We start from the raw sequence: 21,179 nt of genomic DNA on the forward strand, positions 1-21,179 counted from the left end.
GCCACTTTAAACTATGCCACCTACTGCATCTTGCCATCTTTATGTAATACATGTATCACTAGCCACTTTAAACTATACCATCTACCATCTTTAAACTCATACTTTAAACACCTACTGCATCTTGCCATCTTTATGTAATACATGTATCACTAGCCACTTTAAACTATGCCACCTACTGCATCTTTATGTAATACATGTATCACTAGCCACTTTAAACTATGCCACCTACTGCATCTTTATGTAATACATGTATCACTAGCCACTTTAAACTATGCCACCTACTGCATGCCATCTTTATGTAATACATGTATCACTAGCCACTTTAAACTATACCATCTACTGCATCTTGCCATCTTTATGTAATACATGTCATCTTTAAACTATGCTGCATCTTTAAACTCATGCCACTTTAAACTATCATACTGCATCTTTATGTAATACATGTATCACTAGCCACTTTAAACTATACCACTATGCCATCCTACTGCCACTTTAAACTTGCCATCTACTGCATCTTTATGTAATACATGTATCACTAGCCACTTTAAACTATGCCACCTACTGCATCTTTATGTAATACATGTATCACTAGCCACTTTAAACTATGCCATCTACTGCATCTTGCCATCTTTATGTAATACATGTATCACTAGCCACTTTAAACTATACCATCTACTGCATCTTGCCATCTTTATGTAATACATGTATCACTAGCCACTTTAAACTATGCCACCTACTGCATCTTGCCATCTTTATGTAATACATGTATCACTAGCCACTTTAAACTATGCCATCTACTGCATCTTTATGTAATACATGTATCACTAGCCACTTTAAACTATGCCACCTACTGCATCTTGCCATCTTTATGTAATACATGTATCACTAGCCACTTTAAACTATGCCACCTACTGCATCTTGCCATCTTTATGTTACATGTATCACTAGCCACTTTAAACTATACCATCTACTGCATCTTTATGTAATACATGTATCACTAGCCACTTTTAAACTATGCCACCTACTGCATCTTTATGTAATACATGTATCACTAGCCACTTTAAACTATGCCACCTACTGCATCTTGCCATCTTTATGTAATACATGTATCACTAGCCACTTTAAACTATGCCACCTACTGCATCATCTTTATGTAATACATGTATCACTAGCCACTTTAAACTATGCCACCTACTGCATCTTGCCATCTTTATGTAATACATGTATCACTAGCCACTTTAAACTATGCCACCTACTGCATCTTTATGTAATACATGTATCACTAGCCACTTTAAACTATGCCACCTACTGCATCTTGCCATCTTTATGTAATACATGTATCACTAGCCACTTTAAACTATGCCACCTACTGCATCTTGCCATCTTTATGTAATACATGTATCACTAGCCACTTTAAACTATACCATCTACTGCATCTTTATGTAATACATGTATCACTAGCCACTTTAAACTATGCCACCTACTGCATCTTTATGTAATACATGTATCACTAGCCACTTTAAACTATACCACCTACTGCATCTTTATGTAATACATGTATCACTAGCCACTTTAAACTATGCCACCTACTGCATCTTGCCATCTTTATGTAATACATGTATCACTAGCCACTTTAAACTATGCCACCTACTGCATCTTGCCATCTTTATGTAATACATGTATCACTAGCCACTTTAAACTATGCCATCTACTGCATCTTTATGTAATACTACTAGCCACTTTAAACTATGCCATCTACTGCATCTTTATGTAATACATGTATCACTAGCCACTTTAAACTATGCCACCTACTGCATCTTGCATCTTTATGTAATACATTTATAGTGCTATCTACTGCATCTTTATGTAATACATGTATCACTAGCCACTTTAAACTATGCCACCTACTGCATCTTGCCATCTTTATGTAATACATGTATCACTAGCCACTTTAAACTATGCCACCTACTGCATCTTGCCATCTTTATGTAATACATGTATCACTAGCCACTTTAAACTATGCCATCTACTGCATCTTTTGTAATACATGTATCACTAGCCACTTTAAACTATGCCACCTACTGCATCTTTATGTAATACATGTATCACTAGCCACTTTAAACTATGCCACCTACTGCATCTTGCCATCTTTATGTAATACATGTATCACTAGCCACTTTAAACTATGCTACCTACTGCATCTTGCCATCTTTATGTAATACATGTATCACTAGCCACTTTAAACTATGCCACCTACTGCATCTTGCCATCTTTATGTAATACATGTATCACTAGCCACTTTAAACTATGCCATCTACTGCATCTTGCCATCTTTATGTAATACATGTATCACTAGCCACTTTAAACTATGCCACCTACTGCATCTTGCCATCTTTATGTAATACATGTATCACTAGCCACTTTAAACTATGCCATCTACTGCATCTTTATGTAATACATGTATCACTAGCCACTTTAAACTATGCCACCTACTACTGCATCTTTATGTAATACATGTATCACTAGCCACTTTAAACTATGCCACCTACTGCATCTTGCCATCTTTATGTAATACATGTATCACTAGCCACTTTAAACTATGCCACCTACTGCATCTTGCCATCTTTATGTAATACATGTATCACTAGCCACTTTAAACTATACCACCTACTGCATCTTGCCATCTTTATGTAATACATGTATCACTAGCCACTTTTAAACTATGCCACCTACTGCATCTTTCCGTCTTTATGTAATACATGTATCACTAGCCACTTTAAACTATACCACCTGCATCTTTATATAATACATGTATCACTAGCCACTTTAAACTATACCACCTACTGCATCTTTATGTAATACATGTATCACTAGCCACTTTAAATTATACCATCTACTGCATCTTTATGTAATACATGTATCACACTTTAAACTATACCATTACTGCATCTTTATGTAATACATGTATCACTAGCCACTTTAAACTATGCCACCTACTGCATCTTGCCATCTTTATGTAATACATGTATCACTAGCCACTTTAAACTATGCCACCTACTGCATCTTGCCATCTTTATGTAATACATGTATCACTAGCCACTTTAAACTATGCCACCTACTGCATCTTGCCATCTTTATGTAATACATGTATCACTAGCCACTTTAAACTATGCCATCTACTGCATCTTGCCATCTTTATGTAATACATGTATCACTAGCCACTTTAAACTATGCCACCTACTGCATCTTGCCATCTTTATGTAATACATGTATCACTAGCCACTTTAAACTATGCCACCTACTGCATCTTTATGTAATACATGTATCACTAGCCACTTTAAACTATACCACCTACTGCATCTTGCCATCTTTATGTAATACATGTATCACTAGCCACTTTAAACTATACCATCTACTGCATCTTTATGTAATACATGTATCACTAGCCACTTTAAACTATACCACCTACTGCATCTTGCCATCTTTATGTAATACATGTATCACTAGCCACTTTAAACTATGCTACTGCATCTTTATGTAATACATGCACTTTAAACTATGCCATCTACTGCATCTTTATGTAATACATGTATCACTAGCCACTTTAAACTATGCCACCTACTGCATCTTGCCATCTTTATGTAATACATGTATCACTAGCCACTTTAAACTATGCCACCTACTGCATCTTGCCATCTTTATGTAATACATGTATCACTAGCCACTTTAAACTATACCATCTACTGCATCTTTATGCATGTATCACTCTTTTATGTACCTACTGCATCTTTATGTAATACATGTATCACTAGCCACTTTAAACTATACCACCTACTGCATCTTTATGTAATACATGTATCACTAGCCACTTTAAACTATACCACCTACTGCATCTTTATGTAATACATGTATCACTAGCCACTTTAAACTATACCATCTACTGCATCTTTATGTAATACATGTATCACTAGCCACTTTAAACTATGCCACCTACTGCATCTTGCCATCTTTATGTAATACATGTATCACTAGCCACTTTAAACTATACCATCTACTGCATCTTTATGTAATACATGTATCACTAGCCACTTTAAACTATGCCATCTACTGCATCTTGCCATCTTTATGTAATACATGTATCACTAGCCACTTTAAACTATGCCACCTACTGCATCTTGCCATCTTTATGTAATACATGTATCACTAGCCACTTTAAACTATGCTATCTACTGCATCTTTATGTAATACATGTATCACTAGCCACTTTAAACTATGCCACCTACTGCATCTTGCCATCTTTATGTAATACATGTATCACTAGCCACTTTAAACTATGCCACCTACTGCATCTTGCCATCTTTATGTAATACATGTATCACTAGCCACTTTAAACTATACCATCTACTGCATCTTTATGTAATACATGTATCACTAGCCACTTTAAACTATGCCACCTACTGCATCTTTATGTAATACATGTATCACTAGCCACTTTAAACTATGCCACCTACTGCATCTTGCCATCTTTATGTAATACATGTATCACTAGCCACTTTAAACTATGCTACCTACTGCATCTTGCCATCTTTATGTAATACATGTATCACTAGCCACTTTAAACTATACCACCTACTGCATCTTGCCATCTTTATGTAATACATGTATCACTAGCCACTTTAAACTATGCTACCTACTGCATCTTGCCATCTTTATGTAATACATGTATCACTAGCCACTTTAAACTATGCCACCTACTGCATCTTGCCATCTTTATGTAATACATGTATCACTAGCCACTTTAAACTATGCCATCTACTGCATCTTTATGTAATACATGTATCACTAGCCACTTTAAACTATGCCACCTACTGCATCTTTATGTAATACATGTATCACTAGCCACTTTAAACTATGCCACCTACTGCATCTTGCCATCTTTATGTAATACATGTATCACTAGCCACTTTAAACTATGCCACCTACTGCATCTTGCCATCTTTATGTAATACATGTATCACTAGCCACTTTAAACTATGCCACCTACTGCATCTTGCCATCTTTATGTAATACATGTATCACTAGCCACTTTAAACTATGCCACCTACTGCATCTTTCCGTCTTTATGTAATACATGTATCACTAGCCACTTTAAACTATGCCAACTACTGCATCTTTATGTAATACATGTATCACTAGCCACTTTAAACTATACCACCTACTGCATCTTTATGTAATACATGTATCACTAGCCACTTTAAACTATGCCACCTACTGCATCTTGCCATCTTTATGTAATACATGTATCACTAGCCACTTTAAACTATGCCACCTACTGCATCTTGCCATCTTTATGTAATACATGTATCACTAGCCACTTTAAACTATGCCACCTACTGCATCTTGCCATCTTTATGTAAAACATGTATCACTAGCCACTTTAAACTATGCCATCTACTGCATCTTGCCATCTTTATGTAATACATGTATCACTAGCCACTTTAAACTATGCCACCTACTGCATCTTGCCATCTTTATGTAATACATGTATCACTAGCCACTTTAAACTATGCCACCTACTGCATCTGCCATCTTTATGTAATACATGTATCACTAGCCACTTTAAACTATACCACCTACTGCATCTTGCCATCTTTATGTAATACATGTATCACTAGCCACTTTAAACTATACCATCTACTGCATCTTTATGTAAACTCACTAGCCACTTTAAACTACTGCATCTTGCCATCTTTATGTAATACATGTATCACTAGCCACTTTTTGCCATCTACTGCATCTTTATGTATACATGTATCACTAGCCACTTTAAACTATGCCATCTACTGCCATCTTTATGTAATACATGTATCACTAGCCACTTTAAACTATGCCACCTACTGCATCTTGCCATCTTTATGTAATACATGTATCACTAGCCACTTTAAACTATACCATCTACTGCATCTTGCCATCTTTATGTAATACATGTATCACTAGCCACTTTAAACTATGCCATCTACTGCATCTTTATGTAATACATGTATCACTAGCCACTTTAAACTATGTCATCTACTGCATCTTTATGTAATACATGTATCACTAGCCACTTTAAACTATGCCACCTACTGCATCTTGCCATCTTTATGTAATACATGTATCACTAGCCACTTTAAACTATGCCATCTACTGCATCTTTATGTAATACATGTATCACTAGCCACTTTAAACTATGCCACCTACTGCATCTTGCCATCTTTATGTAATACATGTATCACTAGCCACTTTAAACTATGCCACCTACTGCATCTTGCCATCTTTATGTAATACATGTATCACTATCCACTTTAAACTATACCACCTACTGCATCTTTATGTAATACATGTATCACTAGCCACTTTAAACTATGCTACCTACTGCATCTTGCCATCTTTATGTAATACATGTATCACTAGCCACTTTAAACTATGCCACCTACTGCATCTTGCCATCTTTATGTAATACATGTATCACTAGCCACTTTAAACTATACCACCTACTGCATCTTGCCATCTTTATGTAATACATGTATCACTAGCCACTTTAAACTATGCCACCTACTGCATCTTGCCATCTTTATGTAATACATGTATCACTAGCCACTTTAAACTATGCCACCTACTGCATCTTGCCATCTTTATGTAATACATGTATCACTAGCCACTTTAAACTATGCCACCTACTGCATCTTGCCATCTTTATGTAATACATGTATCACTAGCCACTTTAAACTATGCCACCTACTGCATCTTGCCATCTTTATGTAATACATGTATCACTAGCCACTTTAAACTATGCCACCTACTGCATCTTGCCATTTTTATGTAATACATGTATCACTAGCCACTTTAAACTATGCCACCTACTGCATCTTGCCATCTTTATGTAATACATGTATCACTAGCCACTTTAAACTATGCCATCTACTGCATCTTGCCATCTTTATGTAATACATGTATCACTAGCCACTTTAAACTATGCCACCTACTGCATCTTTATGTAATACATGTATCACTAGCCACTTTAAACTATGCCACCTACTGCATCTTGCCATCTTTATGTAATACATGTATCACTAGCCACTTTAAACTATGCCATCTACTGCATCTTTATGTAATACATGTATCACTAGCCACTTTAAACTATGCCACCTACTGCATTTATGTAATACATGTATCACTAGCCACTTTAAACTATGCCACCTACTGCATCTTGCCATCTTTATGTAATACATGTATCACTAGCCACTTTAAACTATACCATCTACTGCATCTGCCATCTTTATGTAATACATGTATCACTAGCCACTTTAAACTATGCCACCTACTGCATCTTGCCATCTTTATGTAATACATGTATCACTAGCCACTTTAAACTATGCCACCTACTGCATCTTTATCTTTATGTAATACATGTATCACTAGCCACTTTAAACTATGCCACCTACTGCATCTTGCCATCTTTATGTAATACATGTATCACTAGCCACTTTAAACTATACCATCTACTGCATCTTTATGTAATACATGTATCACTAGCCACTTTAAACTATACCATCTACTGCATCTTTATGTAATACATGTATCACTAGCCACTTTAAACTATACCATCTACTGCATCTTTATGTAATACATGTATCACATCTTTAAACTATACCATCTACTGCATCTTTATGTAATACATGTATCACTAGCCACTTTAAACTATACCACCTACTGCATCTTTATGTAATACATGTATCACTAGCCACTTTAAACTATACCATCTACTGCATCTTTATGTAATACATGTATCACTAGCCACTTTAAACTATACCATCTACTGCATCTTTATGTAATACATGTATCACTAGCCACTTTAAACTATACCACCTACTGCATCTTGCCATCTTTATGTAATACATGTATCACTAGCCACTTTAAACTATACCACCTACTGCATCTTGCCATCTTTATGTAATACATGTATCACTAGCCACTTTAAACTATGCTACCTTCTGCATCTTGCCATCTTTATGTAATACATGTATCACTAGCCACTTTAAACTATGCCACCTACTGCATCTTGCCATCTTTATGTAATACATGTATCACTAGCCACTTTAAACTATGCCACCTACTGCATCTTGCCATCTTTATGTAATACATGTATCACTAGCCACTTTAAACTATGCCACCTACTGCATCTTGCCATCTTTATGTAATACATGTATCACTAGCCACTTTAAACTATGCCACCTACTGCATCTTGCCATCTTTATGTAATACATGTATCACTAGCCACTTTAAACTATGCCACCTACTGCATCTTTATGTAATACATGTATCACTAGCCACTTTAAACTATACCACCTACTGCATCTTTATGTAATACATGTATCACTAGCCACTTTAAACTATACCACCTACTGCATCTTGCCATCTTTATGTAATACATGTATCACTAGCCACTTTAAACTATACCATCTACTGCATCTTTATGTAATACATGTATCACTAGCCACTTTAAACTATGCCACCTACTGCATCTTGCCATCTTTATGTAATACATGTATCACTAGCCACTTTAAACTATACCATCTACTGCATCTTTATGTAATACATGTATCACTAGCCACTTTAAACTATACCACCTACTGCATCTTGCCATCTTTATGTAATACATGTATCACTAGCCACTTTAAACTATACCACCTACTGCATCTTGCCATCTTTATGTAATACATGTATCACTAGCCACTTTAAACTATACCACCTACTGCATCTTGCCATCTTTATGTAATACATGTATCACTAGCCACTTTAAACTATGCTACCTACTGCATCTTGCCATCTTTATGTAATACATGTATCACTAGCCACTTTAAACTATGCCACCTACTGCATCTTGCCATCTTTATGTAATACATGTATCACTAGCCACTTTAAACTATGCCATCTACTGCATCTACATGTATCACTAGCCACTTTAAACTATGCCACCTACTGCATCTTTATGTAATACATGTATCACTAGCCACTTTAAACTATGCCACCTACTGCATCTTGCCATCTTTATGTAATACATGTATCACTAGCCACTTTAAACTATGCCACCTACTGCATCTTGCCATCTTTATGTAATACATGTATCACTAGCCACTTTAAACTATACCACCTACTGCATCTTGCCATCTTTATGTAATACATGTATCACTAGCCACTTTAAACTATGCCACCTACTGCATCTTGCCATCTTTATGTAATACATGTATCACTAGCCACTTTAAACTATGCCACCTACTGCATCTTGCCATCTTTATGTAATACATGTATCACTAGCCACTTTAAACTATACCACCTCTATCTTGCATCTTTATGTAATACATGTATCACTAGCCACTTTAAACTATGCCACCTACTGCATCTTGCCATCTTTATGTAATACATGTATCACTATCCACTTTAAACTATGCCACCTACTGCATCTTTATGTAATACATGTATCACTAGCCACTTTAAACTATGCCACCTACTGCATCTTGCCATCTTTATGTAATACATGTATCACTAGCCACTTTAAACTATACCACCTACTGCATCTTGCCATCTTTATGTAATACATGTATCACTAGCCACTTTAAACTATACCATCTACTGCATCTTTATGTAATACATGTATCACTAGCCACTTTAAACTATACCACCTACTGCATCTTGCCATCTTTATGTAATACATGTATCACTAGCCATTTTAAACTATATCACCTACTGCATCTTGCCATCTTTATGTAATACATGTATCACTAGCCACTTTAAACTATACCACCTACTGCATCTTGCCATCTTTATGTAATACATGTATCACTAGCCACTTTAAACTATGCTACCTACTGCATCTTGCCATCTTTATGTAATACATGTATCACTAGCCACTTTAAACTATGCCACCTACTGCATCTTGCCATCTTTATGTAATACATGTATCACTAGCCACTTTAAACTATGCCATCTACTGCATCTTTATGTAATACATGTATCACTAGCCACTTTAAACTATGCCACCTACTGCATCTTGCCATCTTTATGTAATACATGTATCACTAGCCACTTTAAACTATACCATCTACTGCATCTTTATGTAATACATGTATCACTATCCACTTTAAACTATGCCACCTACTGCATCTTTATGTAATACATGTATCACTAGCCACTTTAAACTATGCCACCTACTGCATCTTGCCATCTTTATGTAATACATGTATCACTAGCCACTTTAAACTATGCCACCTACTGCATCTTGCCATCTTTATGTAATACATGTATCACTAGCCACTTTAAACTATACCACCTACTGCATCTTGCCATCTTTATGTAATACATGTATCACTAGCCACTTTAAACTATGCCACCTACTGCATCTTGCCATCTTTATGTAATACATGTAAAGCCACTTTAAACTATGCCACCTACTGCATCTTGCCATCTTTATGTAATACATGTATCACTAGCCACTTTAAACTATACCACCTACTGCATCTTGCCATCTTTATGTAATACATGTATCACTAGCCACTTTAAACTATGCCACCTACTGCATCTTGCCATCTTTATGTAATACATGTATCACTATCCACTTTAAACTATACTGCATCTTTATGTAATACATGTATCACTAGCCACTTTAAACTATGCCACCTACTGCATCTTGCCATCTTTATGTAATACATGTATCACTAGCCACTTTAAACTATACCACCTACTGCATCTTGCCATCTTTATGTAATACATGTATCACTAGCCACTTTAAACTATGCCACCTACTGCATCTTGCCATCTTTATGTAATACATGTATCACTAGCCACTTTAAACTATGCCACCTACTGCATCTTGCCATCTTTATGTAATACATGTATCACTAGCCACTTTAAACTATGCCACCTACTGCATCTTGCCATCTTTATGTAATACATGTATCACTAGCCACTTTAAACTATGCCACCTACTGCATCTTGCCATCTTTATGTAATACATGTATCACTAGCCACTTTAAACTATGCCACCTACTGCATCTTGCCATCTTTATGTAATACATGTATCACTAGCCACTTTAAACTATGCCACCTACTGCATCTTTATGTAATACATGTATCACTAGCCACTTTAAACAACTATCCGCGTTGAACCTCTCAACACGCTACTGTTTATTATCTGTCATTCCTATTTAAATGTACATATCGAGCTCAATTACCTCGACTCGGTTCTGGTACCACATGTCCAGTTGAAGTCGAAAGTTTACATACACTTAGGTTGGAGTCATTAAAACTTGTTTTTCAACCACTCCACATATTTCTTGTTAATAAAGTCTCCGTAGAGACTTATTTTGTTTACTTCTTAAGTAAACAAGCAAACATTCAGCATAAGGGCTGGCGATCTTCAGGCCTGCACGGCATACATTTTAAACCCTAGCCATGCCTGCAACGTTCAGGCCCTACCCTAGCCAGGCCTGTAAGGCCCGACTCTGCCTGAAACCATTAGTAAATCCATTCATTTTTCCTCTCTGTCTGTCACTCGCTGCCTGAGTACAGCTCACTCTGCATGCGCTCTATTCATGGCAGCGCGGTCTGTGAGTATCCGTAGCAACGTCTCCTCTTGGCCTGCTCTGCTCATGGTTCTCTGAGTCTACGTATCCGTAGCAACGTCTCCTCTTGGCCTGCTCTGCTCATGGTTCTCTGAGTCTACGTATCCGTAGCAACGTCTCCTCTTGGCCTGCTCTGCTCATGGTTCTCTGAGTCTACGTATCCGTAGCAACGGCTCCTCTTGGCCTGCTCTGCTCATGGTTCCTAGCAACGGCTCCTCTTGGCCTGCTCTGCTCATGGTTCTCTGAGTCTACGTATCCGTAGCAACGGCTCCTCTTGGCCTGCTCTGCTCATGGTTCTCTGAGTCTACGTATCCGTAGCAACGTCTCCTCTTGGCCTGCTCTGCTCATGGTTCTCTGAGTCTACGTATCCGTAGCAACGTCTCCTCTTAGCCTGCTCTGCTCATGGTTCTCTGAGTCTACGTATCCGTAGCAACGTCTCCTCTTGGCCTGCTCTGCTCATGGTTCTCTGAGTCTACGTATCCGTAGCAACGGCTCCTCTTGGCCTGCTCTGCTCATGGTTCTCTGAGTCTACGTATCCGTAGCAACGTCTCCTCTTGGCCTGCTCTGCTCATGGTTCTCTGAGTCTACGTATCCGTAGCAACGGCTCCTCTTAGCCTGCTCTGCTCATGGTTCTCTGAGTCTACGTATCCGTAGTCTCCTCTTGGCCTGCTCTGCTCAATGAAGAGACATGAGAGAGCAGTTAGCTGTTTTCTTCACTCTAAACTCCGACAACTCAAGGAACATTATTATTTTCTGTGAAATAATCTCTCCTGTCTTATATTGGACGATGTTGAAGTACTTCTGACATCATGTTATGATCTTAGTCAGATATGAGTAAATGGCATCTCTCCGGTCTTATATTGGACGATGTTGAAGTACTTCTGACATCATGTAATGATCTTAGTCAGATATGAGTAAATGGCATCTCTCCGGTCTTATATTGGACGATGTTGAAGTACTTCTGACATCATGTTATGATCTTAGTCAGATATGAGTAAATGGCATCTCTCCGGTCTTATATTGGACGATGTTGAAGTACTTCTGACATCATGTTATGATCTTAGTCAGATATGAGTAAATGGCATCTCTCCGGTCTTATATTGGACGATGTTGAAGTACTTCTGACATCATGTTATGATCTTAGTCAGATATGAGTAAATGGCTCAGCTTCAAAACGTTAGTGGTTAATTTAGTGATACCCGAGCCCTACCTGTACCCTAGTTATTGATGAGAAAACGGGCCCTACCTGTACCCTAGTTATTGATGAGAAAACGGGCCCTACCTGTACCCTAGTTATTGATGAGAAAACGGGCCCTACCTGTACCCTAGTTATTGATGAGAAAACGGGCCCTACCTTTACCCTAGTTATTGATGAGAAAACGGGCCCTACCTGTACCCTAGTTATTGATGAGAAAACGGGCCCTACCTGGCCCTAACCCGATGTTAGTGATTAATTTAGTGATACCCGAGCCCTACCTGTACCCTAGTTATTGATGAGAAAACGGGCCCTACCTGGCCCTAACCCGATGTTAGTGATTAATTTAGTGATACCCGAGCCCTACCTGTACCCTAGTTATTGATGAGAAAACGGGCCCTACCTGGCCCTAACCCGATGTTAGTGATTAATTTAGTGATACCCGAGCCCTACCTGTACCCTAGTTATTGATGAGAAAACGGGCCCTACCTGGCCCTAACCCAATGTTAGTGATTAATTTAGTGATACCCGAGCCCTACCTGTACCCTAGTTATTGATGAGAAAACGGGCCCTACCTGGCCCTAACCCGATGTTAGTGATTAATTTAGTGATACCCGAGCCCTACCTGTACCCTAGTTATTGATGAGAAAACGGGCCCTACCTGGCCCTAACCCGATGTTAGTGATTAATTTAGTGATACCCGAGCCCTACCTGTACCCTAGTTATTGATGAGAAAACGGGCCCTACCTGGCCCTAACCCGATGTTAGTGATTAATTTAGTGATACCCGAGCCCTACCTGTACCCTAGTTATTGATGAGAAAACGGGCCCTACCTGGCCCTAACCCGATGTTAGTGATTAATTTAGTGATACTCAAGCCCTACCTGTACCCTAGTTATTGATGAGAAAACGGGCCCTACCTGGCCCTAACCCGATGTTAGTGATTAAGTTAGTGATACCCAAGCCCTACCTGTACCCTAGTTATTGATGAGAAAACGGGCCCTACCTGTACCCTAGTTATTGATGAGAAAACGGGCCCTACCTGTACCCTAGTTATTGATGAGAAAACGGGCCCTACCTGGCCCTAACCCGATGTTAGTGATTAATTTAGTGATACCCGAGCCCTACCTGTACCCTAGTTATTGATGAGAAAACGGGCCCTACCTGGCCCTAACCCGATGTTAGTGATTAATTTAGTGATACTCAAGCCCTACCTGTACCCTAGTTATTGATGAGAAAACGGGCCCTACCTGTACCCTAGTTATTGATGAGAAAACGGGCCCTACCTGTACCCTAGTTATTGATGAGAAAACGGGCCCTACCTGGCCCTAACCCGATGTTAGTGATTAACCTTTAGTTATTGATACCGAGCCCTACCTGGCCCTAACCCTATGTTAGTGATTAATTTAGATAAACCTGTACCCTAGTTATTGGAAAACGGGCCCTACCTGGCCCTAACCCTATGTTAGTGATTAATTTAGTGATACCCGAGCCCTACCTGTACCCTAGTTATTGATGAGAAAACGGGCCCTACCTGGCCCTAACCCGATGTTAGTGATTAATTTAGTGATACTCAAGCCCTACCTGTACCCTAGTTATTGATGAGGAAACGGGCCCTACCTGTACCCTAGTTATTGATGAGAAAACGGGCCCTACCTGTACCCTAGTTATTGATGAGAAAACGGGCCCTACCTGGCCCTAACCCGATGTTAGTGATTAATTTAGTGATACCCGAGCCCTACCTGTACCCTAGTTATTGATGAGAAAACAGGCCCTACCTGGCCCTAACCCGATGTTAGTGATTAATTTAGTGATACTCAAGCCCTACCTGTACCCTAGTTATTGATGAGAAAACGGGCCCTACCTGTACTCTAGTTATTGATGAGAAAACGGGCCCTACCTGTACCCTAGTTATTGATGAGAAAACGGGCCCTACCTGGCCCTAACCCGATGTTAGTGATTAATTTAGTGATACCCGAGCCCTACCTGTACCCTAGTTATTGATGAAAAAACGGGCCCTACCTGGCCCTAACCCGATGTTAGTGATTAATTTAGTGATACCCGAGCCCTACCTGTACCCTAGTTATTGATGAGAAAACGGGCCCTACCTGGCCCTAACCCGATGTTAGTGATTAATTTAGTGATACTCAAGCCCTACCTGTACCCTAGTTATTGATGAGAAAACAGGCCCTACCTGGCCCTAACCCGATGTTAGTGATTAATTTAGTGATACCCGAGCCCTACCTGTACCCTAGTTATTGATGAGAAAACGGGCCCTACCTGGCCCTAACCCGATGTTAGTGATTAATTTAGTGATACCCGAGCCCTACCTGTACCCTAGTTATTGATGAGAAAACGGGCCCTACCTGGCCCTAACCCGATGTTAGTGATTAATTTAGTGATACCCGAGCCCTACCTGTACCCTAGTTATTGATGAGAAAACGGGCCCTACCTGGCCCTAACCCGATGTTAGTGATTAATTTAGTGATACCCGAGCCCTACCTGTACCCTAGTTATTGATGAGAAAACGGGCCCTACCTGGCCCTAACCCGATGTTAGTGATTAATTTAGTGATACCCGAGCCCTACCTGTACCCTAGTTATTGATGAGAAAACGGGCCCTACCTGGCCCTAACCCGATGTTAGTGATTAATTTAGTGAAACCCGAGCCCTACCTGTACCCTAGTTATTGATGAGAAAACGGGCCCTACCTGTACCCTAGTTATTGATGAGAAAATGGGCCCCACCTGTACCCTAGTTATTGATGAGAAAACGGGCCCTACCTGGCCCTAACCCGATGTTAGTGATTAATTTAGTGATACCCGAGCCCTACCTGTACCCTAGTTATTGATGAGAAAACGGGCCCTACCTGGCCCTAACCCGATGTTAGTGATTAATTTAGTGATACCCGAGCCCTACCTGTACCCTAGTTATTGATGAGAAAACGGGCCCTACCTGGCCCTAACCCGATGTTAGTGATCAATTTAGTGATACCCGAGCCCTACCTGTACCCTAGTTATTGATGAGAAAACGGGCCCTACCTGGCCCTAACCCGATGTTAGTGCCAGCCCGTCAGGCTTGGGTCGGGTAGCAGAGCTCTACTGCCATCTCAGCCTGTCATCTCCAGCTTCATCCGACCTTTAACTTCTAACCTCTGACCTCTGTTTTCTCCTAGGAGGGGTGGCAGCCGGCAGGGGATAGAGAGTAGCAGGGGAGTCCAACCCTTCCCTAGCTCCCCACTCTGCGGCCGTGCCACTGATGCATCATGGGAGTGGTAGTTCCAGTGGGTCGGGAGGACACCACCTCCCGATGAAACCTATCTCAGACAACCTTCCCACCTTCACGCCTGTGTCTGTCTCTGCCGAGAACGGAGGGCAGGTGCTCAAAGACTTATTCAAGCAGTGATTGGAGCCACGGCCTGTCAATCAGAGCTCCTCATCCAATCAGGAGGAACGTAGACACTGCAATAGACTGAGATGGAGGAGGAGGATTACTCTTCTCTTTTTTAATTTTTTTTAATTTTTATTTTTTTTATTTTTTATTAACAACAAATCAATACATAAAGCACATGAGGGAACACAAGCATACATAGATTACAAACAATGGACAATCGAGCTAGGGGCGGGGCTGGGGGCGGGGCTAGGGGGTACAATATCACATTACAATTACACAAGGACCTTAAGGGACATGCATATACTTACAATTCTAACAGCTTTTTTGTTAGTAGAGCATTTAACCGTCTTACAATACAGTTCAATTTCTTTTTGTAGGGTACGAAAATGTGGTTTTCTGTTTGTAAATTTACATTTGTGTATATGAAATCTGGCCAAAAGAATAATGAAATTAATTACATAAAAATGATTCCGCTTATTTCTATTGTATGTAAAGAATCCAAACAGTACATCTCTCCACAATAGTGTAAAATCTTCATAAATGTGTTAAATTATAAACCTACTGATGTCTTGCCACAGTTTTCTTACATGCATACAATGCCAAAAAAGATGCACAACTGTTTCTGGGTGGTCATTACAAAAGGAACAATTTGAGTTGATGTTTTCCTGAAACTTCTTCATATAGTGGTTGGCAGGATAATATTTATGAATAATTTTAAAGGAAACTTCCTTAATTTTGTTAACAAGTAGGTATGTTTGTGGCAACATCCAAACTTTTTTCCAACAGATATTATGAATAAATCCATTCCAATAAGGCATGACATAATGTATAGATACAACATCCTGCTGAAACAAAGATCGTATCGCTCTGTTGTTGAATGGACCAAAAGAGAAACAAATCTTTCCTACTGATGAGTCAACAGGGTCAACAGAAGGTAGGCTCTGAGGGTCAGGTCTTGACACGTTCCTGAATAACAGAGCAACACCTGAGGGAATGGCATCTAAAACAATTGCAAAATCTTTAGGTGTTACAGGGACCTTGTAAAGTGATAAGAATTCTTTATAACTGAGTAAAAGACCCTCTGCATTTACCAGTTGGCTCACCAATAGGATATTATTTCTGAACCAATATTCTAAAAACAGAGAGGTATTTTTATACAATATATCCCCATTATTCCATATATAATATCTGTGTGGAGAAAAATTGTGTTTATAAATTAAGGACCATGACAAGAAAACCTGCCGATGAAAAGCAGAAAGTTTCACTGGAACTTTGTCAATATTATAATTGCAAAACAACATGAAGTTAAGGCCACCAAAAGTAGAGAAGACATGATGAGGAATAAAATTCCAGATAGAAGTGGGTCTTCTTAGGAATTGCTTTATCCAATTGATCTTGAAAGTATTATTTAAAGTAGTAAAATCCAGAAAATTCAGTCCACCATTCTCATAAGTGTTCATTACAACAGTTTTCCTAATGTAATGGGTACAGTTTCTCCACAGAAAGTTGAAAAGCATCTGGTCTATCTCCTTGCTTATTTTACGGTCAAGATATAAAGATAGAGCACCATATGTTAGTCTAGAGATACCTTCAGCCTTGGTTATTAGGACTCTACCTTTTAAAGATAAGTCCCTCTGTAGCCATTGATTTAGTTTCTTCTGGGTTTTTTTAATAAGAGGGTTAAAATTTAGGAAGCCTCTAGACGTCTGATCCTTTGTAATGGTTATGCCTAAATATGTAAGTTCTTCTTTTACTGGAATACCATAATATGAAGGTGTCACACAATCTTTGACAGCCATGAGTTCACATTTCTTAATGTTAAGATATAGACCAGGCGCTTTGGAAAAAGGATTGTATCACATTGATCGATATGGGAATTTGGTTAGCGTCTTTCAGAAAAAGTGTAGTATCGTCAGCCAGCTGGCTTATAATAATTTCTTTACCAGCTATGGAAATACTTTGTACAGGACTATTATTTAAAGAATTTGCAAGAAGTTGGGTGATTAATAAAAACAGGTACGGAGAGATAGGACAACCTTGCCTAATTCCTCTCTTTAACTCAAATCTAGGTGAGGTGCCATATTTCAATTTGATAGAGCTGTTACCATTTGCATAGAGAGTCTTAATAGCCTTACAGAAAAAAATCCCCAAAGCCAAGTCTCTCAAGGGAGTGGAAGAGAAACTGATGCTCTACTGTGTCAAATGCTTTATAAAAATCTAAAAATAATATGAAGCTATCCTCAGTTATTAGGTCTGAGTAGTCAAGTACGTCTAATACTAGTCTGACATTGTTAGAAATATGTCTGTTCCTCATGAAGCCAGACTGTGTTTCATCAATGATTGCATCCAGAACTTCTTTAATTCTTTTTGCAAGTAGTGAGGCTAATATCTTATAGTCATTATTAAGAAGACAAATTGGACGCCAGTTATCGATGAGCAGCACTTCTTTTTTAGGCTAAGGTATCAGTGTTATTAACCCCTGACTCATTGTAGGAGGGAGAACAATGTTTTTAATACTCTCTAAAAAGACTTCAAATAGGAAGGGAGCTACTTGTTCAGAAAATAATTTGTAAAATTCTGATGTAATTCCATCAACACCTGGTGATTTATTGTTCTTTAGATGTTTGATAGACTCTATAATCTCTTCAACTTTGATGGGTTCATCACACTGTTTAGATTCTATATCACTGATAGAGTGAACATTATTCAGTGAGTTAAAAAACATATCTGTGGACTCCTGACAGAGGATTTACTCTTCTCCTTTCTTCCAACAGTCACTCAGTGATGTCACGAACTTCCACACAGCAGGACATGTCACCCTGTCTGATTCACTGGCAGTTTGTTGTCCTTTTTAAAATTATAATTAAATAAAACAATTTTTAGAACGGGGTTGGAATATATATATTTATACATTTTATAAATTTACTAAAGAAGGATCCATTCCGTTGGCTATATTAAGGAGACGATCAGGACTCAATGCCCTGAGTGTCCCATTCACTTTAGTCTGTGTAACTTTTTCTGCCACGGTATTGTTACAGACAGACACTATTGAACAAAGGGGGAATGTTTTATGGCTGTGCAAAAGAACGTGAGGGAGAACGTCTCGGCTCTACTTCAACACGTCACTGTTTGGACAAATTGGAGATGTAGGAATATACGTTTTGTATTATTTTAATTAAACATTTTAAGCCATAGGCCTAAACTCTGGTTCTGGCCCAAATAGCACCCTAATCCCTACTTTTGACCTGAGCCTTATGGTGCCTGGTCAAAGGTAGTGCACTATGTAGGGAATAGGGTTCTATAAAGGTAGTGCCCTATGTAGGGAATAGGGTTCTATAAAGGTAGTGCACTATGTAGGGAATAGGGTTCTATAAAGGTAGTGCACTATGTATGGAATAGGGTTCTATAACGGTAGTCCACTATGTAGGGAATAGGGAATAGGGTTCTATAAAGGTAGTGCACTATGTAGGGAATAGGGTGCCATTTGGGATCGCCGACTGTCTGATCTGATGCAAGGCTTGCCCGATGCTTCCTGGCAACAGCAATACGTTAGAGATTTTAACGTGAGACTGCTCCTATGCATCTGGTGAAACCATCCAGACCATGTCTGATAAATCTTCTGTTTTCCCAGACAGAGAGATGGTGATCAGCCACACGGCCGTTACTGTGGTAAAGATGGTAATAGCAGGCTGTGGTTTCACCAGATGGCTTGGTGATCAGCCACACGGCCGTTACTGTGGTAAAGATGGTAATAGCAGGCTGTGGTTTCACCAGATGGCTTGGTGATCAGCCACACGGCCGTTACTGTGGTAAAGATGGTAATAGCAGGCTGTGGTTTCACCAGATGGCTTGGTGATCAGCCACACGGCCGTTACTGTGGTAAAGATGGTAATAGCAGGCTCTGGTTTGACCAGATGGCTTGGTGATCAGCCACACGGCCGTTACTGTGGTAAAGATGGTAATAGCAGGCTCTGGTTTGACCAGATGGCTTGGTGATCAGCCACACGGCCGTTACTGTGGTAAAGATGGTAATAACAGGCTGTGGTTTCACCAGATGGCTTGGTGATTAGCCACACGGCCGTTACTGTGGTAAAGCTGGTAATAGCAGGCTGTGGTTTCACCAGATGGCTTGGTGATCAGCCACACGGCCGTTACTGTGGTAAAGCTGGTAATAGCAGGCTGTGGTTTCACCAGATGGCTTGGTGATCAGCCACACGGCTGTTACTGTGGTAAAGCTGGTAATAGCAGGCTCTGGTTTCACCAGATGGCTTGGTGATCAGCCACACGGCCGTTACTGTGGTAAAGCTGGTAATAGCAGGCTGTGGTTTCACCAGATGGCTTGGTGATCAGCCACACGGCCGTTACTGTGGTAAAGCTGGTAATAGCAGGCTGTGGTTTCACCAGATGGCTTGGTGATCAGCCACACGGCCGTTACTGTGGTAAAGCTGGTAATAGCAGGCTGTGGTTTGACCAGATGGCTTGGTGATCAGCCACACGGCCGTTACTGTGGTAAAGCTGGTAATAGCAGGCTGTGGTTTCACCAGATGGCTTGGTGATCAGCCACACGGCCGTTACTGTGGTAAAGCTGGTAATAGCAGGCTGTGGTTTGACCAGATGGCTTGGTGATCAGCCACACGGCCGTTACTGTGGTAAAGCTGGTAATAGCAGGCTGTGGTTTGACCAGATGGCTTGGTGATCAGCCACACGGCCGTTACTGTGGTAAAGCTGGTAATAGCAGGCTGTGGTTTGACCAGATGGCTTGGTGATCAGCCACACGGCCGTTACTGTGGTAAAGATGGTAATAGCAGGCTCTGGTTTCACCAGATGGCTTGACTATGGCTCCGTTCCAAAAAGCACCTTCTTGTTTATTAACTTACTGTGTGTGTGTGTGTGTGTGTGTGTGTGTGTGTGTGTGTGTGTGTGTGTGTGTGTG

General features: G+C 39.7%; 1 protein-coding gene across 3 annotated transcripts in view; it reads left to right on the top strand.

The window, feature by feature from the left end:
- Positions 1 to 16,474, top strand: part of LOC115124954 (thyroid receptor-interacting protein 11-like) — an 86,309-nt gene extending 69,835 nt beyond the window's left edge. For all 3 annotated transcript variants that reach the window (XR_010459817.1, XR_010459818.1, XM_065004402.1), the window contains one exon: positions 16,029 to 16,474. Coding sequence is in view for 1 of the 3 variants with exons in the window: in XM_065004402.1 (XP_064860474.1) it covers positions 16,029 to 16,061 (33 nt within the window). In the remaining 2 variants the exon portion in view is untranslated. The remainder of the gene's footprint in view (positions 1 to 16,028) is intronic.
- Positions 16,475 to 21,179: the final 4,705 nt, after the last annotated feature.

This window comes from Oncorhynchus nerka, linkage group LG18, assembly GCF_034236695.1.
Source record: "Oncorhynchus nerka isolate Pitt River linkage group LG18, Oner_Uvic_2.0, whole genome shotgun sequence".
NCBI classification, from domain to species: Eukaryota; Metazoa; Chordata; class Actinopteri; order Salmoniformes; family Salmonidae; genus Oncorhynchus; species Oncorhynchus nerka.